Source organism: Natator depressus, chromosome 2 (genome assembly GCF_965152275.1).
Source record: "Natator depressus isolate rNatDep1 chromosome 2, rNatDep2.hap1, whole genome shotgun sequence".
Taxonomy (NCBI): domain Eukaryota; kingdom Metazoa; phylum Chordata; order Testudines; family Cheloniidae; genus Natator; species Natator depressus.
In genome coordinates this window covers 87,723,663-87,750,628 of record NC_134235.1, presented here as the reverse complement: position 1 = coordinate 87,750,628, position 26,966 = coordinate 87,723,663, and the positions used below count along the sequence as shown (strand labels likewise).

The 26,966-nt window shown below is 38.3% G+C and overlaps 1 protein-coding gene across 1 annotated transcript in view; it reads left to right on the top strand.

The window, feature by feature from the left end:
* Positions 1–26,966, top strand: part of PIEZO2 (piezo type mechanosensitive ion channel component 2) — a 440,411-nt gene that overhangs the window by 285,218 nt on the left and 128,227 nt on the right. Inside the window, exons 8-9 of the mRNA XM_074944649.1 lie at positions 21,955–22,117; positions 26,677–26,796. Coding sequence (XP_074800750.1) covers positions 21,955–22,117; positions 26,677–26,796 — 283 coding nt within the window. The remainder of the gene's footprint in view (positions 1–21,954; positions 22,118–26,676; positions 26,797–26,966) is intronic.

Sequence of the window (26,966 nt, the reverse complement as noted above, 5' to 3'; positions counted from 1 at the left end):
AAATAGGATTGCCAACTTTGGTTGGATGAATTCCTGGAGGTTTAATCACATGCCATTATCTTTAATTAAAGATTAATCTTTAATTCCTTGAGACTCCAGGACAATCCTGGAGGGTTGGCAACCCTATTTGAAGAATGGGTGTGTTTCCTGTCTCTTTGCATTGACCCATACTGCCAAGCTAGGAGTGGCATGAAGTCCCATTTGGTCGTATTAGTTGAAGATGATGTCTATGACCTGGAGCATTTCAGAGAGGATTGGAACGAGGAAGTCTCCCAGTGAGGAAGGAGATGGGAGGATGAAGACTGAGGACAAGTCACTTCCCTCAGAACTTTAAGAATAAATACTGGAATTCAATACTGTGCCCACTTTTAAAAAAATAACTCCACCCATTTAAACATTTTATTAACTCAAACAAGGAAAACTTAAAAACTGTCTCAATTTAGGCCACATCCCAATAGCCATGTCTGACTGTTCCCACTATGTCAATAATCCTAACACTTTGGTTTTCACTTACTTTGTTAATCCCTATATAGCCAGTGAAATTGCAGACAGTCCTACTAAAATCTGCACAGCAGGTGCTGTGTAATGAGACTCCCCTTGCCTCACTGCTATGTCCAAAATATATGTAGTAATTAGTCACTTAATAGAAATACGATATTCTGTTAAATTGACAAGGAGTTAAATTAAAAGAGTCAGAAAGACTGTGTTATTTTTATAAACTAAGACTAACGAGATATACAGATGATGGAAAAAAGTTACCTTGGCTATTTCCTTAGCTACAAGACAACACTATGTTTCTCTTAAGAGACAGTGTGATTGAGAGAGTTACAAAGAGGACCCCACGGTTCTATTGCTTAGAATGTCTTCAGACTGCTTCTCTGAAAAGTTATCAGATATTGAATCATCCCACGACAGATCAGGAATACAGTGGTGAAAATAAATGTGCTTTGTTTCTTGGCCAACTGCCCAAAATAAAAAGTAAAAATACCACCCATGTTCACAGGAGCTTCATAAGTAAAAACTAACTGAACTGTGTATGCTGTAATGCAAAAACTGTAATACCATATGTACTGTGCATGGAACAGCCACTGTTGAGTCTTTGTCATTGGACTCAATCTTGTCTTTGCACTCCCCTGAATCTAGTGACTTCACCAGGCTAGGGTCTGCTGTGTGCTACCCTTCCCAAAGTGGAGTTAGCCCTGTCTACATGAGTGTTACATTACAAAGGTTGGTGCACAGTGACTGTGCTCCACCTGTGTTCCCTGAGTCAAGGACGGTTGTGCTCAGTGCTGCTACTTCTGGGTCATGGATGGTGTGCTCCTCCAACGCCAAGCTGTCACTTAAGGTACAACGAAACCCCTAAACATTATGGAATTTTTGCCATTGACTTCAATGGAGCCAGGATTTCTCCCTGTTCTTAGATATCACAACACTGTAAACTCAAATTGGGTTTTAAAAATGTAAACTATTAATATCTTATTTGTTTTTTAAAAATCACTTTGAATTTCTGCCGGGGATTTTCCTGCCTGTAAGGAAAGTTAAGCATTCAATCTTGTAGTTTATGAGCAGTTCCACAGCATACCACTTCCATCCCTCTGACTTACTCTTCCCCAACACACACACACACACACACACACACACACTCTCACACACACACACAATTCTCTGACCTCTCCAGAGGGCTGTCAGTGGACCACAGCGCCACAAGAGGTCTGACCTCCCCAGCTTTTGGAGAGACAAGAAGAGAACCAGACACAGTCAGACCCCTCTGTGTAAGCATCCCCCACAGAAAGATCTTGGCCAAGTATGTTTAAAGATACAACATTATAATTGTGATCAATATTTTCAAACAGTAAAGTTAGGAACCTAACTCCATATTTAGGTACCTATATAAGTAGCCTGATTTTCAGAGGTGCTGAGCACCTAGCAACTTTGATTGAAATTTTGGTTCCTAACTTTAGGCCCCTTCATTTGAAAAATATTAGCCATTATTTGTAATATAATACATACATCCTTAACTGTGCTACTACAGATATCATGGCTTTTAAAACATTCTTTCATTTTCCTTCATCTAATTGACATTTCTCTGTGCTGTTGGTTTACTTTGTGCCCTTCTCTCCTCATGAACAGTGAAGCTTAAACTGGTTAATTTCACTTTCTGGGTCAAAGTTATGTGGGGTCAGCACGGGTGTCTGCCAACAGGCAGAGACACAAGGTGGCTACAATCTCCTCTTCCCCGGGGACCTGCAGCCAGTCCAGGTAGCCACTATGATAGTATTAATATCCCGTAAACAGCCTTGCCATGAGCGCTGCTAAAGAATTTCTGACTGAGATTAAAGCTGCTCTCACTTGGGGCTAATCCCCATGAGATATCCAGCAAATTACACTGAGGTGACATGGACCCATTGTTTATAATTCATTTCCCTCTGCATGTGTTCTCATCGTATTGTGTTTGGGGGGCTTTAATATTACAGGTGAATAATTTAATTAAATAAAGATTGTGGATCGTTACTAATCTTAGATGGTTTAATAAGCCACCCCTAACTCTTTTTAAAATATCCTTAATTTTGTGTCAAAAAGTCCTTGATAGTGTTTCTTTATGAAAATGAACTCCAGACAGAAAAAAGTCAGAGCTACAGGGCCCGACTGAACACTAAGCTTCCATGACTTTGTAGAGAACACTTAATACTCCACAAACTGATGTCACACCACTCTTAGTGATGTGATCATAGCTGAACTGATTGACCACTAGTACAAACCATAACAGGCTACAGTGGAGTATATAATAATGCCAATATCCTCCTGACAATGAAAACCACCCATAGAGGGGATTAAATGTGCAGACACAGCAGTGAGAGTTAATGGTAGTGGGGCAGAAGAGCTGGTGATGTTGTCAGGGTGAGAACTGTGGAAGCCTTGTGGTGAGTCTACCTGATATCCTTGGTCTGCATTTTTCACAGATCCTTTGCTTTACGCAGAACCTCTCCTGACCATTTTATGAGGTCATCGTTCCTGTCTCAGCAATCTGCCAAAAATGCGTTCCCCCAAAGCCTCATTTTTCCGGTTATTTGTTTCTTCTCCCCTGGGTATTTCCGCAGAAGGGGAACATCAGGGTCTTAGTTATTGCACCCAGATATTGTCAAACACAATTTTATTGCCACATAAGAGACACATATGATGGGTCCAACTCAGGCTTTCACCGCAAACAGAATCTTTTCAAGACTGAAAAAGTTGGGTTGACTTTTGTTGTTTTGTTTTTCTTTTATTTTTCATGTGCCTTTAACATTCTGATTTTGATAGATTCCAAAAGTTGAAGTATGAAAATATAGAAAGAGACCTTTTGGAGGAGTTCCCAACTGGCTGTAGCAAGAAAGTATCAGAAACTTCACAAGCTTGTTCTTGTGAGATTTCCAGCTTAATCTCTGCAATAAAGGGAATCAGATTCATCCAAATGTTGGCATGATGATCCAAGAGGAATACTCTGAGGTTCATTCATACAACTAAGAGTTTAGTAATGGTGCACTCCTTGAAGATCAATAATATTTTTGCTCCAAGACTATCAGTAAGTTACTCATTTTCTGAGGAAGGCAATGGGACCCTGTCTTAGGCAGCTTGTTAGTGATAATCTCCTTTTGAATACCCCACTTCCCTTCTCTGTTTGTCTTTATGTAGAAGTCATATGTGGTGTATCTCCATTAACTTGACCCAACAACCAGAGTTGCTCCTTCATTGTAGCTGATGAACTATATATGACAAATTCAGTCCTGGCAAAAGCAGACACAACTTTGTTCATGTTTTTGGAGTTGCACCAGGGATGAATTTGGCTGTGTATCTTCCCCTTAACTTGAAACGGATGTAAATAAATGGATGTGCTAAGACCTTTTGAAAACAACTGCCTTCTTCACATGGTAAACACCAGTTTCCAAGATGTGTTTTGCTACAGTGGTGAGTGAGTATGCAATTGGTGAGGTTTTCTTTGGCATACCTGGTTGTTGGTTGGCCTTCTGTACAGGTGGCTCTCATTAATATGAGAGGAAAATGTCTTGCCTATCAGAACAATGTATAAGCTGTATCCAGAAACCAGGCTTGAATTGCTAACATAAAATCAGTCTCCATTGCATGACGTAACATTGGCTAAATTCCACCTCCTTCTGCTGCCAAATTGGTACATATTACCAGTATTGGAAGACATATCTTTCTTTGGGTTTATTGTTAAGACTTCGGGGGAAGATTTTCAAAGTTTTAATTAACTATAATTAACTTTTATGAGCAAATGTCAAATGTGCTTGAGCAAATCAGGTATGTGCACACTCACAGCAGATATTTTCATGTTCACGTGTCCAGTAGGCACCTAATTCACCATGGACCCAATCCACTCCCCAGTAAAGTTAATGTGAAAAACTCCAATTGCAGCCAAATGGAGATGGATCAGGTCCCATGTGCATATATAAAGACCTGATTTGCTCATTCAGGTTTGAGTACGTGCACTCATATGTTACACGTGAACTTTGTATGCATGAAGATAACTTTGAAAATCTGTCCATTTAATTAATTAAATTTAAGTTAACATACATAACTACACAAATTTGTTTGGGCAAAGGTACCCTGATGCAGAACTCTTTAATGCTCTTATTGTAAAGCTTGCCAATGAACAGTGCATTCCAGCTGGAACAATATACCAAGCAAACTAGGGAAGTATGGTCTAGATGAAATTACTATAGGGTGGGTACAAAACTGGTTGAAAGACCGTACTCAAAAAGTAGGTTCGCTGGCAGACTGGGGGGACGTATCTAGTGGGGTGACAATGGGGTTTGTCCTGTGTCCATTACTATTCAATATTTGCATTACTGACTTGGATAACAGAGTGGAAAGTATGCTTCTAAAATTTGCAGATGACACCAAGGTAGAAGGGGTTGCAAGTACTTTAGAGTATGGGATTAGAATTCAAAATCACCTTGACAACTTGGACAATTGGTCTGAAATCAACAAGATGAAATTCAGTAAAGACAAGTATAAAATACTACACTCAAGAATAAAAAAATCAAATGCATAACTAAAAATCAAATGCACACCTAGCTAAGCAGTAGTACTGAAGAAAAGGATCTGGGAGTTATAGGCAACACAAATATTAGTCAACAATGTGATGCAGTTGCAAAAAAAAAAAGTCTTGTATCATTCTGAGGTGTGTTAACAGGTGTATCATAAGTAAGAAATGGGAGGTAATTGTCCCATTCTACTCAGCACCTGTGAGGCCTCAGCTGGAGTATTTTGTCCAGTTCAGGGCACCAGACTTTATGAGATATATATAGACAAACTGGAGAGAATCCAGAGGACAGCAACAAAAATGATAAACAGTTTAGAATGAAAAGAAGTTAAATAACAGGACATTTTTAGTCTTGAGGGAAAAATGACTGAGCGGGGGGGCCCTGATAACAGTCTTCAAATATGTTAAGGACTGTGATCAGTTGTTCTGGTCCACTGAAAGTAGGCCAAGAAGTAAACAACTTAATCTGAAGCAAGGAAGATTTAGATTAGATATTAGGAAAAAGTTTCTATCTAAGAATAGTTAAGTTCTGGAATAGGCTTCCAAGGGAGGTTGCCTTTGTCGGTTTTTAAGAACAAATTAGACAAACAAGTGTCAGGGATGGTCTCAGCTCAAGGGGCTGCAATAGAGGGCTTTTCCAGCCCTACATTTCTATGATTCTATCTGGAAGGGGAAGAATCCTTAAAATGATGCCAACGTCATATAATTAATAGAGAAAAATAGTTAATCATAGCTTTTAATATGCCTGGGTCCAAATGGGTGATATTAGCCTTTAAAGTATGTGATAAATCTGGACGATCAGCCAGTTTGTGAATATTTTAAATATAGCATTAATAACAAGCATAAAATCTAAGTGAAAGTAATGGCCCTGGTCCTGCATGATGGACTGATTTTAATGGGAATTAAAGGCACTCATCATTTCACGGGACTGGGCCCTCAGTTTGGTATCAAAAGCTAGTTGTCCTTTGTTTTGTAATATTTTGAAAAGGGTAGGCCTCAAATGGGATGGTAAGCTTTGTGAATTTTGCCTCTTCCCATTTGCTCCTCCTAAGTGTTCCTCCATCCACAAGGTCAGAAGCTGGTGTTAAGTGCTGGTGACAGAAGATGCCACATCATGTCCTCTGACCTAGAAAACATCACCAACTGAATGCACAGCTGTATGCCATGATTCCTAAATAAGGGCCCATTGCCATGCCCAGAAAACACACATACATTTGTATAAAATCACATAGTCCTACCAGCTTCTGATCTCTACCACGTTATGGTATTAAGAGAAAAGAATTATAAATAGCAATTTGCTTTTGGCTGGACACACCTCTCCTTAGTTTTTCATAATATCTACTTGCCAACCTTCTTTTTTCATATTCTGGCATGCCTACCAATGATGATAATAATATTTAACACTTATGTAGCTCTTTATATTTTCAAATCATCATACAAACATTCACTTATGAATCATCCCACTGTCTTATGAGGTAGTGGGAAGAGACAGAGCCTGGTCCCAGTCTCAACACAGCAGAGACTTGAGAAGTGTGTACTAGAGAAGTGTGTCATGTTCTCTGCGTATATAAAATCTCCCCACTGTATTTTCCACTGCATGCATCCAATGAAGTGGGCTGTAGCTCATGAAAGCTTATGCTCAAATAAATTTGTTAGTCTCTAAGGTACCACAAGTACTCCGGTACTAGAGAAGTGTGATTTAAAAATCAGTCTAAATAAACAAGTGGAAAGCCCTAATTTTGATGTAATTAAACCAGTTTAACCCTTGCTTATATCAATTCAGCTTATGTTGGTAAGCTGCTGACACAAATTAAACCTATTGAGTCAGTGTTTACTTCCATTTAAGTGCATATACATATTACAGGTTTGCAGTAATGTAACTAGCTGAACTGTGTATTTTTCTAGTATTGACTGGGCCTTCATGTCCACCATCCCTGCATCCACAGTCACTTTCCCGGTGTTTTCCTTTATTCTTAATTTAAGATCAACAAACATAAACCTGAGCTTGAGTTTTCTCCTGAGTTGACTTATTAGGGTTTTCCCTGCAAGATCTTAGTCACTCTTTTGCCTCAACAACTCACTATCTTTGATCCATCTGAGTAGAATCTAATGAAATCCTCCTGGTCTGGCTGCCAGATGAGTCAACAGAATAGATCTACATCTCCATGCACAGTTCTGGAGCCTCTCACAGGTAGGTTGATAAATATTATTATCCCCATTTAACAGATCGGAAACTAACACAGGAAGATTAAATCACTTGCCCAAGACGCATACTGTCTCTCAAAGCTTGGATTAGCATTCCTGGCTCAAGCTGCTGAACTTAGTTTAGTAGATCCTGCTGTAAGCTTTCTCCATCTGAAGTTTGAAATCAATATGTGCCATACTTTGTCAAGGCAAATACTGCTCTTGTCAAAACTTAATTTAGCCTTTGCTCTGCAATAAAATGCTAACAGCATATCTCCATGGACCATTAAAAACTTATTGTCCTAACAGAGAATCACATGCTTAGTTATTGTGCCTGAATCAGTAATATTTTATTCAGATAATTCTGTTTTACTAAATGCTTGTGTCCACTAACATTATTTTTGCACGTGATCCCTTTGCCACGTGATTTCTATTGAAGACACTGACATAAAATACACTTGGTGGGCTAACCACACAAGTAAGTTTTTAATTCCACCAGCATCTGAACTGAAGGCAAGAGGGAGATCGATAGCCTGAGTTACCTGGTTGCTCAGGAAAATCAGCTCGATCTGCCCTTCTGTAGTATCCACCCCTCTATGTATGTGAAACTTCTGAAGTGGAATTGTTGGCTGCTACCCTTCCAGTCACTCTGCCAACTCATTTCAAAGAGCTAGTAACCTCAGTTACTAATTGGCACAGCAAGACAACATTAAACCATGCTTCCTGCTGAGTGTAGGGGTATCCAAATTCACCCTTTGGCAAGGAGAATCCTTTTGTACACTATGCATTGTTTCTGAACATTCCCTCCGTTTTTCCCTCTATATCCCTTCCACACTGTTCCTAGAGACCTGGGCCTACTTGCTTATTGCTTTCGCTCATCTGTGTATAAAAAATAAAACCTCACTTGTATTTCCTTGACACTAGTCTTTCCCCTAGACGGTGCTATTTAACATTAATTGTTTTTCCTCTCCTCCTCTGGTCCTTCTGACTAAACGTGTGTATGAGGGAGTGAGAGAGAATGGCCACCTAACGTGTCCAGTATCTTTCCTTCCTTCTGACTCTTGACATTTCTTTTTTTTGTCTCCCATCCTGGAGGTTCTGCACAAGGTTCCAGCAGCATCAGTGTTGATGTATCACTTCCCATGTATTTCAGAAATCTCTTCCAAGTGCCTCAGCAAAGCAATATGGCATGTGACCCAATAATGAGAACAGGAAATGAGGTTCACTGGTTTTGTTTGTCTTCTTCCATTTTTCCACCTTTATTTTTCTTTTGAAGCTATACCATTTTGGGCTGTGATCACCAAGTGGTGTCACACTTGATCAGTGTTTGATTGGGAGACCTCCAAAGAGAGCCCAGACTAAATTGGCACAGCACTTTTTGAAGAATAGCAATATTAGTCCTGATTTAGTGACTGAATTGCAGTTGGTATTCAGTGACAGGTTGTTGTGACTATTGCCATACGTAGGCCAGATTGTTGTTTTAAAGCCACAGACAATCTTGGGGGTGAGAGGAGATGGAGCTGTAAGTGAAACTCCAGGTAGAATTAGATGGAACCCCAGCTAGACTTCCTCCTGACTCTTTATCGTAGCGAAATCAGAGTGTGAGCCAAATGAAAGGAAGCAGCTTGTAGGCTCCTCATGCCAGGCCAGTTCTTACCTCAGCATTCCCTGTCTCTGGTGCAGATGTGTAAATCCTGTCCCCATCAGCGTATTGGGAGGGAAGCCACTCACCTACTGAGCTGCAGGGAGTACTCAAAGAGGATCTTTGTTGTGTGCTCCTCTGTTTCTGTCTTTGCTTCTACTCTTCTCAGAGCAAAGATCCCCCACTGCCAACACAAACTCTTCCCTCTAAACCCTCTCAATGGAGGGGAAGAGGAAATGAATCAAGGGGGCCATCTCTTACCCTGGCCTCTGTGGGGAAGGAATTGAGAAATAACCCATGCATTGAAAAGAGCCGTGCTGCTTGGTCTCTCCAAAGGCAGGTACATTTGTCTTGACTACCCAGGTCTTTAGGAAGGTAGTGACTAGGCGGGGAGGGGACATGTGTGTTCCTTTTCCCTTTCTATAACCAATGAAAGATAACTGCTGAGCCTGACAACTCTCCTCAAATCCACTGGAATCAGGTGCCCCTACCTCTTTGTGTGGGATCTTGGCTCTGCTGGTTTCTCTCCAGGGTGTCCCCTCTCTTCCTGCACTAGCTGCTGTGCTGCTTGCTCACTTCCACACTCCTCACCACTTTGTGAAGACTATGTGGCAACGGGCTTCTGGTCTCTTTCTACCTTCTCTCCTCCTCTTAATGGAGTAGCAGTTCAGAGGCTGCCCTTCTCTTTCCCCTCCTCCTTCCCTCACAGGGTGAAAGAAAAGCTATTGGGAACACAGTTTCATGTAATAATCAGATATTCTTCTTAACACAGTCACCATAAAGAGCCCTAAGGCAGGACTGAATTAAAGAATTTTGGGGCCTTGTGCACTATGGAAATTGGGGGTACTCCACCCTTCCTTAAACTAGACAGAAAAGAAGAGGCCCAGCTGCCTAGAGCTCCAAACCTGCTTGTGCATCTGCCTAGGGCACTAAACCAGAGTGGCAGTGTAACCCTGTGCACCAGCTTGCAGTGCCACTCACTGAAGTTTGGCCTGCCCCTAGCACGATTGGGGACTACTGGGACAAACTTGGTTGGGTACCAACTGAGGTTGCCATCTCTGTGGATTAGAAAAAATGGCCACTGCTCCCCCAACCAGCCTGACCCTCCATTTCCCCTCTTAGGCATCCCCCTGCCTCCATCAGCCTGAGATGCCTCTTTCTCCCTCAGGTGTCCCCCACAACCACCAAGCTGACCCCCCTGTCCAATAACCCCTACACCCACCCCATCCCAGGAGCCTCAGCTTCCCTCATCCTGGTCTCCCTCTACCATCCCTTCCCAGGAGCCCGTGCTTCTCTCACCCTAGTCTCTGCACCTTATCTCTCAGGTCCATGCTGCTTTCCTGTGCTGAGAGGAGCAAGAGTCTCCGCTGCCACCGTGCACATGGAGTGAGAGCTCCCAGTGGCCAGGTGACCTGAATGCCCTAGTGGAATGCCCTCGTGCAAACAGTTGTGGTGCTCCTATGCAAAGAGTTCTGTGGACCTGATGAAGAGCTCTGTGGAGCTCGAAAGCTTGTCCCTTCCACCAACAGGCATTAGTCCCCCAATAAAAGATATTATTTCACTTACCTTGTCTCTCTCAGATCCTGGGATGCACATCACTACTACAACATGGCAAATCAGTTCTGGGTTCAGTTCTGTTCAATACCTTCATCAATGATTTAGATAATGGCATAGAGAGTACACTTATAAAGTTTACGGACGATGCCAAGCTGGGAGGGGTTGCAAGTGCTTTGGAGGATAGGATTACAATTCAAAATGATCTGGACAAACTGAAGAAATGGTCAGAAGTAAACAATCCAATCCAATAAGGACTTATATCTTCTATTCTCCATGAACTTATCTAGTTCTTGGGGAGTTCAAAAAGAACTAGATAAGTTCATGGAGGATAGGTCCATCAATGGGTATTAGCCAGGATAGGCAGGGATGCAAAACTATGCTCTGAAGTGTCCCTAGCCTGTTTGCCAGAAGCTGGGAATGGCTGACAGGGGATGGATCATTCATGATTGCCTGTTCTGTTCATTCCCTCTGAAGTACCTGGCATTGAACGCTGTCAGAAGACAGGATACTGGGCTGGATGGATCATTGGTCTGACACAGTATGGCTGTTCTTACGACAAATGCAAGGTACTCCTCTTAGGAAGAAACAATAAGTTGCACACATACAAAATGGGAAATGACTGCTTAGGAAGAAGTACTGCAGAAGGGGACCTGGGGGTCATAGTGGATCACAAGTTAAATATAGTCAACAGGGTAACACTCCCCCCCCCCCCCCAAAAAAAAAAAGGTGACGGGGCAAACATCATTCTGGGATGTATTAGCAGGAGTGTTGTAAGCAAGACACAAGAAGTAATTCTTCTGCTGTACTCCATGCTGATTAGGCCTCAAACTGGAGCATTGTGTCCAGTTGTGGGTGCCATATTTCAGGAAAGATGTAGACAAAATGCAGAAAGTCCAGAGAAGAGCGACAAAAATGATTAAAGTTCTAGAAAACATGACCTATGAGGAAAGATTGAAAAAAAATTGAGTTTGTTTAGTCTGTAGAAGAGGACTGAGAGGGGACATGATAACAGTTTTCAAGTACATGAAAGGTTGTTACAAGGAGGAGGGATAAAAATTGTTCTCCTTAACCTCTGAGAATAGGACAAAAGCAATGGGCTTAAACTGCAGCAAGGGCAGTTTAAGTTGGACATTAGGAAAAAATTCCTGACTATCATGGTGGTTAAGCACTGGAATAAATTGTCTAAGGAAGCTATGGAATCTCCATCTTTGGGGATTTTTAAGAGCAGGTTAGACAAACACCTGTCAGGTGGTCTAGATAATATTTAATCCTGCCATGAGTGCAGGGGACTGGACTAGATGATCTCTTGAGGTCCCTTCCAGTCCTACGATTCTATGATCATATGATTTCTATGAAATTACAAGTAACTTTAAGTAACCAGTGAAAAAATCCGGGCACATTGCAACTGGCAATGCAGAATCAAAAATGTCCAGGACAATTAAAAAAACCCCAGCAAGTGGCAACTCTAGGGCCAAACCTGGTGTGGTCCCTACGCAGGTGGACAGAGTGCACATTGGTTAATCCAGGCCTGCCCTCAGGGCTACAGCTTGTACAACTTTTGATATAGTTCATTGATCTACTGTAAAACAAGCATTATATTAATGTCCATCAGAGCATTCAGGCTATAACAGAGATGCAGTATGGATGACAAAACAAAATGTAAACCTGGGGAAATGGACTGATTTGGCAGATGAATATATCTTTTTCATACCATGATTCAGAAAGGAGCCTCTGTCTGAGCTCCAAAGAGCTTTGATTGTATCCAGAGCATTAGTAAAACCCCTGGGATATTATTCCCTGTAAAGTAAAGACATTTGTATTTCTACCACTGCAGAGAGTAACTCCAAAGTCCTAATGTTGTATGAAACAGGCTGTAACTCCCAAATCTTTATATCCAGACTTAAGTCTCCAGAAGACAGCTGCTTTATTTCACACACATTAAGTATTTGAATGTCTGAGGTCCAGTTGTTTTTAATGGATGTCCAAAGCCTAACAGCTTCCAGTCACATAGCCTCAGAAAAAATTCCATTATTAGGTTGCTTTTACAAAAATAGGTTATGTAGCAAATAATATTTAACATCCTGTTTTAAAGTTGTTAATACACTTGAGAGAAAAGTGAATTTTTTATGGCTGCTTATAAGATGTTTTTTAATTAAGAGCCATGTTTTAGTTAAATAAAGTTTTTGCTAACTTTATATAAATCTCAATCCTCAGGGTGTAACCCTTTCTTCTATGCATTTATCCCTGGATTAATGGCTCATCATTTCTCTCTTTACTTACATTACATGGATGATATTTGCCCACAAGGTTTAAATTCTGTATTTTTTCATGAGGTTTCACATGTAACAGCTCTGCATTTGAGATTAGTTTTCCTTTAAAGGAAAAGTCATTGGCTAAAAGAAGAGGGTGGGGGATATACTAGTGCTGGTTTTGTCGTTGCCAGCAAAACTTTGATCCAATCGGAGCTATGGAAACCAGGTCTTGGTAGAAAAAAGTACAAACAGACATCTGCTAAAGAGCTATAGAAACATGATGACATTCAAACAAAAGTTACAATGATCTGCTTAACCATCAAGCCTCATGCTCAATGTGTGTATTGTAGTGTTGTGATAGCAACACTGTAGTTAGGCTGAGGGAAGGCACTTTCATTCTAAGTCAGACACTTTAAAAAAAAAAATCTCCTTAAGCTAAAATTGGGTTGAGAAGAATTATGAGCAAACAATGAATTGTTGTAAGCATGGCAAAAATTCCATTAAGCCAATTTTGAATTATCCAAGTATGAATAAAAGGGTTTTTTTCACATGTTATAAACTTGGTTACCACAGATGTTTTGAACATTTTTGCATCACTCAAAACCAGCCTAATTTAAAAGCTTCAGCCCTGTCAGATTCTGCAAGCCCTCTGTACTTGGGACTCCCATTGAGCTGTGTGAAGAGGAGACTTACAGGATCAAGCCCTTGGCGAAGACAAGTGTTTGTGGAATCTTCAAGGAAATTTGGGTTGGCAAAAGAAATGCCAATTTTTCCACTAGTAACGGCTGACTTGATCATCTTAACCCTAATCCTTCTGGACCCTCAACATACTCTGGCCACCTTTTCCTATTCCTTAGTCCCCGTCCTCCAGTGTTTCTTTTAAAATGTAGGGTCAATTAAAATTTAATGTACTTTGGAGGCTTGTGCCCCAAAGTGTGCTACATCCTACAGCGTATGTACACTTTATAATAAACTTCTGGGGTAGAGATAAAGTCTGGAGGGGCTGTCAGACCTGCTGGGTTCTTTTCAAGAGTATGTGTTTATTTTACAGTGTGATGTGAGATTCGAGTGTAATATGTTTGTGTGTGTGTTTATCTGGATAACAGAACTTGGAGCACTTTTTAAAGATCTGATTTTACAAACCATTACTCATGTGAGTAGCCTTTAGTCATTCCTGTTAGTCTCTCTGAAATTAGTGGGACAGCTTGTGTGAGTAAGGGCTACTGGCATTGTTGAGGAAAAGGATATGTAATAATGGTATTTGTTCTTTACTATGCAATTGCTTTATTTCCAGATGCATTTTTTATTCCAGCCAATTTCTGATTTGACAAAGCTCACATTCATCACTGAGGGCTAAATCAAAGTCAAGTCTGCGGTTTAAAAAAGATGCCACCATTTTAAAGGACTCGAGGAAGAAAAGCAGCTGAACAATTTTTGTAAAGCATGAACAATAATTTTTTTCATGTTCAGCTGATTTTAAAATCAGCTCATGTAAATTTTACCAACATTTCTAAAAATATTCACCTTTGGACTATGTTTGTGTTTCCAAAGAAATTAAAAAGAAATCTGTTCATTTCTGTTTATTTCAGGTTTTGCTAACCTCCCTTTCGTTAGAATAACTATATTTTGGGCTGAAACAAAGTGGAAAAAATCCCCTCAATTTATACTAAATATTGAGCAAGGAGGAAAGTTGCATTATGTTCTTGTACTGTATCTTAGTCTGGGGGACTAGGGCTTTCTTTTAATTTGCATTACACTACTTTAAATAAAAAAGCCTCTGTTAATCTTGCTGTTATTTTAAATAGTGATTTTATAAGCATCAGGCACTGCAAAAGGTTTCTGTAATAATAAAAAGTAAATAAAGAGGAAATGCTGATCTGACAGGAATTTGCTATAAACCTTTGCTTCAGCAGTATAAAACTTTGATCTTTTCTCTGTCCTGTTCTCTGATCAGCTCCCATTTTGCGTCAGCATTTGACATTGTAATAGACTTAGCCATACTCATTTTTCACTTTTTGTACATCTATGGTAAAACTTTTATGCTAGAGGAGAGCAGGTCGAGTGTGAATAATCAGGGATTTTCTCCATTCAGATCAAATTGCTTTTATAATACGGACCTAGCATTAATATTGTTGCATGATTTAAGTGTTAACATTTGTATTAGCAAGTAACAGGAATATTTTAGCATAAAGTAAGGTCTAAAGATGCGAGAGAAATCTTTATTTAAAAAAATCCTTTTGTGTGATATGAAGGCTTTTGATGGGAAAATGTCTTTATTCAATAAATTTCTAAATGTTCTGCAAAGCTGCAATTTGAGTTTTCCAATCCCTAATTACATTTTCATTTTACACTATTATACTATGATGCTGCATTGATCATACTTTGTAACATACATTACCAGATAGCGGTACCAGTTACATGAGAAAGAAAGGAAAAAGACATCATCCTTGCAGGGAGACCTCTGGATCCATGTGTAACCCATTGAAGAACCAATTGCAGGGATGGGCCCATTATTTCTCTTACTCTTAGTTCTAATGGAGTAACTGTCCACTAAAATTAATAGGAGTTGCAGCCACATAGCAGAGCATGGGGATATGGCCCCACAGTGTACAGAATATCTGAGAAGGTGGTGTATAAAAAAAGTAATGTTAGAAAAACATTTAATAGTGTATTTTAATTTATTTGACTGCAGTGTAGCAACTGGAAACAAGAAGGAGAGTCAGCACCATGTGAAAGCATTTTGCATTATTGTCTCTAAAATTAGACAGCATTGTTACTTATGTTACACTGGTTACACAAATCCCCCTGTAGTGAGGGCCCAAGAGCTTCTGCTCCCTCTACAAATATTGTTTCTTTCCTTATAAATTATAATGGTGATGCTTTTTATTATCATTTCCCCAGCTCAAAAGATAACACAATCACATTTGTTCTGGGAATTTATACTTCCTTTTGTCTTTACATCCTACGGAAGCAGTGGCTTCTGGCTTCTGCCAGATGAGGTAACATTGCATGCAATAGCTGTACAGATTTTTGGGGGTTGGGGTGGGTGGGAAATGGCTGGTTGGTTTTAATCTCTGTTTTTTTTGGCCCTGACAGCTTGAAAAAAAAGTAAGTCTCAGCTGTGTTCAGAGAACCATTTAGATCCTTTTCTTTCTTTCTCCATTTACCAAAACAAAACCTCTCCAGCATTTCAATAGCTGTTAGGATGTAACGTATTCCGTCTCTTCACTTTATCATCTCTGAGTGGGGTAGAACACTAAAAGACTATGTTATATGTTAACATATATGTACACATGTTGTTTGCTTGAGGTTGTGTGTCTGACCTGAATGATCTATGGCAGGTGTTCAGAGAGAATTTTGACAATACTGGAAACAGGTTTAGCTTTTATAAATCTGCCAACAGATGCAATTAGAATGGGACAAAAACAGTCATTTCTCAATCACCAGACTTTGAGGTCCAGCAAGAATACATGAGAACCAAAAACAAAACAGTGTGTTGAGCTTATGAGTATTTGTGATTAGGCCATTGAGAGGCTCACGAGAACTCTAGCCAGCCTGAGAATCAGTTGCACTCTAAGCCCTTTCAGAAGAAGCATAATCAATAGTACATGATAAGAGACATTTTCCTGCCATTATGAATCACTTGATGTCCTCTTTGATCCAAAGCACTGAATGAATTTTTTATGCGTAATTACCTGAATAAAGTGTGGTGTGCACATTGCTGCACGTTAGTGTGTGCTCATGAGAAAAACTGCTGTGTGCTTTACTTCCATCTAGTGAATCAGGATCTAAATCCCTATGACCTTGTTAGTTTTTCACTTGCAGGCTTTCTGCAGCAAACATGTGGCTTTTAGTTGTCTTAATTACTTAATGACTGTTCCTAACCCTTTAATGTAAGGTCGTTGTTTCTGGCATTAAGTGGTCAAAACCAGCATTTTCATATCCTCTTGTTCCCTGACCTTAAACACCAGAAATAGGAGTCAGATTCAGTGAGAACTTCAGTAATGAAGTCACATACTCAGTTATTTCTAAAATGTAAAATCTGAAATTAGAAGTATGGTACATACACATTTTAACTACATTTTAAAAAACAATAATGTTTCATTAATAAAGAAAAGCTTCACTGCCAAAGAAGGATTTTTGTTTTGCCTTGTAATATATGAAAAACTTGCAATGACAGATCTTATACTGTAACAACAATGCATTCATTTAATGTTTGATAATGATATACACTGGCTTCCTTAGCCAATATATTTTTTTATTTATGACATGGAAGTATTAAGTGGAACTAGTTTCCTTTTGCAGTCCTTATCTTGTGTAGTGGTAAGGATGTAATACAACAGTTGGTACTCATATCACTGTTCAGTGAAGTACGAAGTTTTATCAATTTAAATTTTCATGGGGGAAATTGTGAGGGGTCAGGTAATAATTATTTCTGAGAAAAGATGTTGAGATTCAAAAAGTTAAATCTTCATAGCTGTTGAAACAAATTGTCAACATCACATGTCAAAATATACAAAGTAAATATCCTTAAATCTAGCACTAATCATTACTCAAGAAGGATTTTTCTTACTTTCATAGCTGTAAATTTCCACTATTCTCGATGGAAATATTTTGTGTGCGTGTACAGAGAAATTGACGCTTATGATAAAAATCTAATCCTTCCAAACCTACATACACAGCTTGGTAAACTGGGAGCAAACAATATTTGTTTTGATACAGCAAAATCTGAGGTTATGTATATAGGAACAATCTAGGGTATACTTACAAGATAGAGGACTGTATCCTGGAAAACAGTGCTTCTGAAAATAACTTGGTTATTATAGTAGACAACCAAATGAACATAATCTTCTATTGTGATGCTGTGGGTGAAAGGCTACAGTAATCCTTGGATGTAGAAATGGGAATATTGAGTAGGAGTAGGGAGGTGGAATTTCCTCTGCATATGGCATTGCTGAGACTATTACTGGAATTCAGTTCTGGTGTCTGTACTTGAAAAAAGCTTGTTGAAGTGTTCAGAGTAGAGCTGCAAGAATAATTCGAGGTCTAGAAAATAGTACTTAAAATGACAGACTCAAGGAGTTCAATCTATTTAGTTTATCAAAGAGAAGATTTAAATGACTTGATTACATTTATTATTACCAACACAAGGAAAAGATATCTTATAGTAGCAAACTCTTTAACCAAGAAAGGTATAACAAGATCCAGTTACTGGAAGTTGCAGCTAGACAAATACAAACTGGAAATGAAGTGCAAAATTTTAACAATAAAGGTAATTAGCCAACCAAGTGATGTGATAGATTTCCCATCACTTGGAATCTGTAACTCAAGACTATATGTCTTTCTAAAATATACAACCACAATTTATGATTTGATGCAAGAATTACTAGGTTTACACAGTGAGTCAGATTAGATTATCATAATTGCCCTTCTGTCTTAAAAACTGATGGAGCAAGTCCTGGTCCCCTTGAAGTCAATGGATAAACTGCTAATAACGTCAACATGACCAGAATCTGGGCCTGTGAATCTGTTTCTGAAACGAAAAATGTCCCAGTGCATGACAACTGTATGTAGCATATATTGCTTTAGCTGATCATAATTAATTTGTTCAGCAGTCTTGTGGATAATGTATGTTTAATTTCCATTTAAGTTTGCTTAACCATTAATCAGTGGATACTTAAAACCATAACATAGCACTGATTCTAATAACATCTTAAAGTACCAATAAACTGCTGTAAATTGGACAAGCGTTAGCTGTGAGCTGAGTGCAGCTAATAGCTGTGTGACACTTCAACTCCATAATTCGGGATATCATGAGAAAGTAAGTTTTTCATGGTTTTCAAATAAAAGCAACATTTCCACTCTAAGTCAATGTGATTTTGATGCTAAATTATTATTAAATATTTATCATAGTTACAGCTTGCAAATTTGTCAAATAGAGTCTTGGAAGTTCAGAGTACATCCACCAAATGGATAATTCACAGATTCAGTAGGAAGCTTTTGCTGGGAAAATGGGCTGGAAAAACAGCAATGGGACAACCACCTGTTACCTTTGTTTTAAAAGCTATTTTTAAGTGAGCTGTTTCCTAATGTTCCTCAGCAGAGTAATAAAGTTCCTCCTGGCCTTCATAATTTAAAACACTTCTTGGATCATTGCCTTTCTGTGAATTCACTGATTTCTATAAAATATGTTTTTGGAATACTAAATTGTACTTCGAAAAACATAACTTCTGCCTCTATGCACAAACGGAATGGCTCACTGTGTTGTACCTGGAAAATCATTTGTTTATCAAGAAGCTAAATATGATTTTTAAGCAAAGAGTATACAGTAATAGATGGGTTTCTCCAGATGTTTTTTCAGTGTCCAGACTGAACAAGCTACATGCACGTCAAGTTTTGCATTTTATTTCCTCTTTTCCCTTTACTTATCATATATGCTATGTATGTTGGAAAATACATCTACTAAGGTCAGAAACAAGCTCAAAATATAGCTGATCCTCAGTTGGGCTGATTTTTTGACATGTTTCTGACATCAAAATATCTAGAACGAAGCATGGTATGTCATATATCACTTCTCATGCAACTTCGTATTGTGGAAGTCATCCCAGAATATTTGTTATGTATTTAAAAGCTTTGAATAACGAAAAGGTTTTAGGGTCTGATCTTGAGTGATGCTGTGCACCCACAATTTGAACTGAAGTTAATGGCCAGGCACAAATGCTGCATGAGAGGCAATTTGTGACTTGGTACAAAGCCCATTAAATGAATGAAAATATTTCCATTTGACTTGCGTATACTTTGGATCAGGCACACAGTGAATATTGTGTTGAGTACCTTCATACTGGAAGAGTGCTGAAACATTGAGGTGACTTCAGAGAAGATAAAGAATGATGGATCTAGAGGTACTGAGTTATGAGAAGGTTAAAAGAGCTAAATAGGTATTGCATAGCTATGTGACATCTAAGTGGAGCACACTGTAATGATCTACAAGTATTTGATGGGAATAAACAGCTAGAAGGGACTTGAATTAATTACTGTGGTACAAAGTGGGAATAATTAGGAGTGAGGGGATGAAAATAAAACAAAGAATATTTAGGCTGAATGTCAAGAAAATCTTCTGAACAGTAAAACTATGTAGAATGTGTAGTAGTCTTCCGAGGGACGTTAAATGAAGATTTAAAATCTAGAAACTTTAAAATTACTGTAGATTTTGTACAAAGCAGTAGAATATATGTTGTAGGAATCATTTCTACACTGGCAGAGAGATAAAGTAGATGACCTAAAGTAACAGATCTTTTCTTTTCCTGATTTTAGTATACACTAAAGGTTTCTATTGACTTCAGTGAGAGTTGGATCATGATCTGAAACAATGATACAGTTGTGAAACAGAGTTGGTGTGATTCAATGCTGTACTTATAAATAAAATGTTAAAATAATAGAGAGAAGAGTGTAGCATAAAATAAAGGAGAAAGATAGAATGGTGGGAGCTGGATGTATCTGATCAGTAAGAGAGAAGAAATGCGAGTTGGTTGAGAGACTGGGCAGAAGGCGACAGAGGATGTTCCACTATGATAGTAGAAATATTAACATAACACAGTTTAGCATATTTTGCAGTTAAATAGACCTGAACCAAATCACCAGGTCCAAATGTGCTTGAACTCAGAGGAAGTTTGATTCTGGTCCATATCCAAACCTGGCTGCTCAGGCTCCTCTCTAGTTACAGCATTTTATTTTGTATGCAGAATTCTCTTTTACTTTTCCAAGCAGTGATATCCACCCAAAAACTGTAAAATGTCTTAAAGTTTATAGCCACTGGCTCATGTTAGCTATCAGAATGAGAAATGACCACTAAGGAAATTGTTTAATAGAATATGTTAGAACACCAGACTTAGAGATTTCTTACTAGAGATTGATTGCTGTTACACCCATATTGCTAATCCCTAGTAAATGAAAAGGTATGAACTCTCGCCTTTTTAATTCTCTTCCTTTCATAACCTCAAAAAGACACACATCAGGTAGTACATTTCTGTGGAATTGTTGTGTTGGTTGAAGTCAGAAGGTGAGGTATGCAATAATCCTGCAGAAAGTCAGTATCTGGCATGCCTTATTGCCTAATTAGACATTAAAAAATACAGTGTACTTAAGTGAATAGAGATCACTGCTTAAGTCTTCCAAAGAAATCATAGCTCTGCCATCTTTAGTTAATCTTTAATTAAATAGTGATAAACCATGGTGAAGACTTTAGTAACTCTGCTTTAGAACTCTGCAAAAATATTTTAAACTGTAGAGACTAGATTAATTATGGAGTTTTCACCAGTTTTGGTGTGAAATTTCTAGCATCTTGCTTTAAATTTTAATTGTAGAAAATACAGCAGTTTTCTTGTTTGAAATAATTTTCAATCTGCAAATAGCCATTCTTACCTGCCAGAAATTTTTGTGAGGTCCAGGCCAAAGCAAAATAATACTTTAAAAATCCTTCTCTGAGATGCTTCATGTTTTCTTTGTGGAAAACTTCACCTATGTTATTTTTCATAAGTAATTTCACAAATAACTTTTCTTATGCTCCCTCTAAAATGTGTTTCTTGAGTGGCTTCACTTTCCATCAGTTTTGAATTCAGATGGATTATTCATTTGTGTAAAATTACCCATGTATATAAGTATTGGGAGATTGAGGCCTAGGTTTTTAGGACAGTGCATTAAAATTCCTAGCTGTTACAAGTTCTGGAGCCTCAGTAGATATTACTGAGAAGAGTTACTCTCCAACTCTGTCCTGGACAAAATGACTAGAATGATGGTGTGGGACTATTTATTAATTTGTTATGAATCATAACTTACTAAATGTTAAAGGTTGGACCCAGGGGAGTGGCAGAGTGCTGCCATGATGTAACATGTGGATTTGCCATGAAGTTTTCTTTTTCGTTTTCTTCAGGCCTGAGTCTACAAGGGTCAGGTCCCTGGTAGTTTTTTCATTGGAACAGAGAGGTGCAAAGACATAATGTCCTTATTTTCTGTCTTGATATTTAAATAACCCTCCCTATTTTGTACTTACTAAATGTTGGGAAATGAAAACGTTGACTTTGACCTGCATTTCAGTTAAGACTCTTTAAGCAAATAAAATTTTAATCAGATCAAACTGTATTAAAGTCAATTTTTCACAAGTAGAAAAAATTAAACAAAATTAAGAAAGATAATCATTTATCTGTTAATTTCACTTTTAAAACATTTTAAAATTCAGTATTTGTTCTCTAAATTTTTTTCTTACTCTTTTTGAACAGGTTATTTGGTGTCACTTCAGTAATTAAAACCAACTGCTCAAGCACCTGGAAGATCATAGCAAACCAAGACCTCGTCTGGTATCACCATGCCAATCCCATATTACTGCTGGTGATGTACTACACCCTGGCAACTCTTATTCGCCTTTGGCTACAAGAGCCCATTGTAAGGCTCTTCCCACTTTATTTTTTCTTCCCACTTTATGAAGAGAATAAAGCCGCCAGAGTAGAATTTTTCTGATGTTCACTAGTGATTGTAAGATTCTCAGATTGTTACTGGCATTTGCAAACAGTAGAATAAAATTTTTATGTGAGGCAAGCTGCTGTCTTAAATACACTCTTTCTGATAAGTCCCTCCAGCTCTTACATGGGTAGTCCTCCTAAAGTCAATGGGACTACTTATGTGATTAAGGGCTACAGGATCAAAGACTTCGGTCATATCTACACTACCTGCTAAATCGGCACAGCTGTGATCAATGCAGTGGTGTTGGTTTATTGGGTCTGGTAAAGACACACTAAATTGATGGGAGAGTGCTCTCATATCAATTTGCATACTCTACCTCCCTGAGAACCGGAAGTTATGTCCATGGGAAATCGTCTCATGTCACAGTGTAGACACCGATGTAAGTCGACCTAAGTTATGTCGACTTCAGTTACATAATTTGCGTAACTGAATTAGCATAACTTAGATCGTCTCACAGCATTAGTGTAGATCAGTCCTTAGCTTACTTTTGAATTGTGAAAGTCTGTGAGAATATTGTCTACAGTAGGTAAGGTTGTTGGGTTTTTTTTCATAATGCAAAGCACCATAAAGTCACAGCAAAATGAGCAGTAAGTGCAGCACACAGGAGTTACTCTGTGTTTCATGGTCTTTACACAGCCTTGAAAATTTCCTCATACCAAAGGCAATAAAGAATGAAAATTTAAAAGCAGCCTCAAGGGTTCGTTGCCCAAAAACCAAAATATCAGCTGCAAGCTGGTGCAGGATACTGTAAGACATACATAGTTTTGCCTAATCTTGCAATTTTATCATGAGTCTAGCAACATTTGGTGTTTTTCTTAAAGCCCCAAGTCCAGGATTCATGTGATTATGTGAACATCTCAGCTTCCATTTTTTTAAAAAGTAAAGTTCTTAGATCTTATGGTTGTGGAGAAAAGTGTGGAACATGACTACAAAGGCACCCTGAAGACTCAGAAAACAAACGGAAAATAAAATGAGCCCAAATTTCATTATTTATAAAAATGGTATGATTTGTGGAGGCCTGACTCACAATTTTTGAAGCTTGGTTTGGTAGTGCTGCACACAGTAGTACAGGTACGCAGCACTAAAGCTGTGAAGAGTCTACATTTCAGTTGCATCCTTGTGGAATATTAATGTCTTCATTTATTACCTCACTCACCTTTATTACCTCACTCTTTGTTAAGAGTCAGACATTTTTAGGAGGATAGGAAGCTGGTTGGCTGTCTTAAAAAGTTAACTCTTATAAAGGGAAAATATCAAAATATGAAAACATGGTAAGATAAATGCTGTCTTTGTACTATGACTTCTTTTTTGACGAAGAAGATACACCATTACAACATCTGTCTATAAAATGATATGTTCTGGTTTCTAAATGTTAGCGGCTTTATAGACTGTTTTGCTATGGATGGTTTTCACCTTTGATTGTGCCATGGATCAGGGATCGATTTTTCTTTTTACTTGTTTTGTCTTAGAAGATTTTAGACCAAATTCTATTCTCAGTTACACCAGTCTAAATCCACTGTAATTCCATTGAAGTCAATAGAGTTACTTTGGATTTATGCTACTTTAATGGAGATCTGAATTTGGTCCTTGTCTTTTATTGTAGCTGCCTATGTCTTCTGTTTTTACAATCTGAAACAATGTCAAAGCAGCATAGTAGTGAGAATCTCATCTTTAACTTATGGTACCTCCTCTACATTATTAACCAAGTTCAGAAGGCAAAGATGATAAATTTGCTGAATGGGTCAATCTGAGAGCAAATGCTATTTCTCTGTTCTGATTAATGCAGCTCAAGAAAAATGCTCAAGGAATTATGCCCACATTTGGGTCCTGAGTTTTCAGGGTGAGAAAAAGTACTCAAAAAGGAGCATAAGTGGGATTTTAAATGGTGCATGGTTGTGCTACTTCTACGCAGAGATGAATTTAACCCTCAGTCCTTACTCAAAAAAATTCCCATTAAAGTTGTTTGGACCCTTGAGTCCTGCAATAATTTAATAAAACAAGAAGAGCCAATTTATCTCTTCTGACTTCAGTGAAGTTATATCAGGAATCAGTTTATTCACTGGATAATATTTAAAATATAAATCTAGGGCCTGATTCTTCACTCGCTCACTTTGATGTTAATCAGGAAAAACTTCACTGTGAAGCTCATGTGAGAAGAGAACCAGACCTCTACAATGCTGTTTGAGTTAGTCTGGTGTGGATGGTGGGGGCTGGGAGAACATTGTTAGTGCTACTCTTAAACTCTCCTGGAGCTGTGCACTCAACCATCATAGTTGCTTGTATGGTGGGAGAACTGGAAGTGTTGGACAAGTCAAAGGCAGCCTAGAATTATGAGATTGTCTGCTAGATAATGCTCTTCTTGACCTCTTTTTCCTCATCCTTGAAATAGATTAAACAAGACACCATTTCCCACCCACACCCATTGCCACCTGAAGTTCATATAACTTAAAATCATTATCTCAATACCTCAGTACACTTAGTGTTTGTGTGGTCAAATCAATGCCAAACAAAATGTTGCTGGTAAATGTTTCGTTGTGGGCCACTTTTATCTGAAAACTTTCAATACATGAAAGTGGTATGGCAAATGTAGGCCTCATAATTAGTTTATTTTACATTTGTTAAAATTTGGTTTGGAATATCCTCCAGATTCTAAATATAAATATACATACGTGTGTGAAATGTGCTGCTATGCTTTTGAGAAGTAAAAATAAATTAATAACTACTGCTTATTTAGGCTGAGCTTTTTAAAAAGAGGAGCTTAATATGAGGCTTGCAGAGTGGGTTTTTCAAATCCACCTAGATTATTTGGGCACCTTACTCCCATGGGCAGATTTGTAATCTCAGCTCTATTTCATGGGTTAGACTTCAGAATAAGTGGGCTGATATAGAAGGGCTGAGAATCTCACAACCCCTATTAAAGCTCCACTTTAGAATCTTGGTTTTGAAAATCTTGGCCTGAGGAAGACGACAAAAGTAAAATTTTGTGCTATGCTGTTTCAATACAGTCAGCAGATGGAGCTCAAATAAACTGACAAACATTGTTCCCAGAGCCGAGTGGATATTGGTTATGATACTGTCCTCTTTTTTTTAAAAAAAAAAGAAAGGGAGTAAATCAAAAGCCAATTTAATTCAGGCTTCATTTGAAACAAAGAAATAAAATATATCTACTAAATAGAAAGAATAAAATGAGAAGAAAAAAATTATAGAATCATAGAATATCGAGGTTGGAAGGGACTTCAGGAGGTTATCTAGTCCAACCCCCTGCTCAAAGCAGGACCAATCCCCAACTAAATCATCATTTTTCATCCTGTTGAGCCAGACCATTGAAAGTGAAAAAAATATGAAAATTACTTGACTAGATCAAAATCTGTTCTAATTTACATCAGTATAAATCCTGAGCAACACCACAGAAGTCAATAGATACTCTGGATTTTGGTTGCAATTTAGTAAAGCACTTAAACATATGTTTAAGTTCCATTAAGGCCAGTGGGACCTTAGCGTGTGTTTGAAGTTAAGCATGTGCTTAAATGCTTTGTTAAATAGGGATTGGTTTTCTGAATTGGGGCCTTACAGCAGTATAAATGACATCAGAATTTGGCTTAATACTTATGTGTAATCAACTCTCTAAACTGCCTGCTATTTAGCCAGGGCTGATAGAAATTACATAGAGATGAAGTATGATTTAGGGTAACTATAATGTTAGTGCACCAGCAATGCAGAATCAGACTGTAATGCTTCCTGTTTGTTAGACTCAAATGCTTATCAATAGAGTGCTTTTCCTGACAGGATAACCCACTTTACAGCATGTACACTCTATCCTAAAAATCCTTAATTTTGCTATTCATGGTGAGATTAAAACCTAACCACTAAGAGGTAGGGGATTGGAAGAAACTTCCCATTGGGCATGTGATTCCATAGTTGTCCAAGGTGTGGTTTCTAGATGTTCTGAACCAGTTCACTGTTCTGATCCATTTACTGTGTTACCATATATCAGGAACAGGATTAATGTGTTATTCTGTAGTCTTTGAATATGTATTGCTCATGCCCAGAAAATATTTTTTTCTTTTAATTTACTGCTCAGTATAGCAAGACAATGCTGTTCCCACATTCAAATAGGCAAGCAGCAGAGAGTTTTAATTTCAGTAAATCTAGCTTTAAAATGATTACATATCTGTATTATACTTTATGGTTTGGTTTATACTATAAAGCAGGATGTGGAAGTCTGGTTACTTATGGTATCCTGTAGGAATCAGGAAACATCTTGATATTGATGGGTTTAGTAATTATAGAATAGCTCTGTCATCATTTTCTGAAAATGTCATACTAATAAAAAGCATCCATCATAGATACAGTACATTAAACACTAGACGATATTTCAAGGCATATAATTTAGAGGAAGAACAGCATCTAGGTACCATAGTGTTACTCTTAGAAAATCACGGTTTAAAATTACAACTATCCTGGCCATTCCCATTGTTTAGGAAATGGATGATGAAGAGAAATCTGGTATCAGGGAAGAAGACAAAGAAGTAGACTGCAACCCATCCTCAAGGAGACGAAGTTTGTGGTATGCAAGCCACTACACAACTGATGAGAGAAAAGTAAGACCTGGGGGAAGGTTTCCCTACATCAAAATGTTTCAAACATGCAGTTCATTTTATTGTGGTAGCTTTGTAAGTAATGTATTACTATTTGGGGACATAGTGGTGTAAGTTCAAAGTAAAAATGTGTGAGTATGTAATTGGCATGACACCAAGATTTTGAGTTAGGG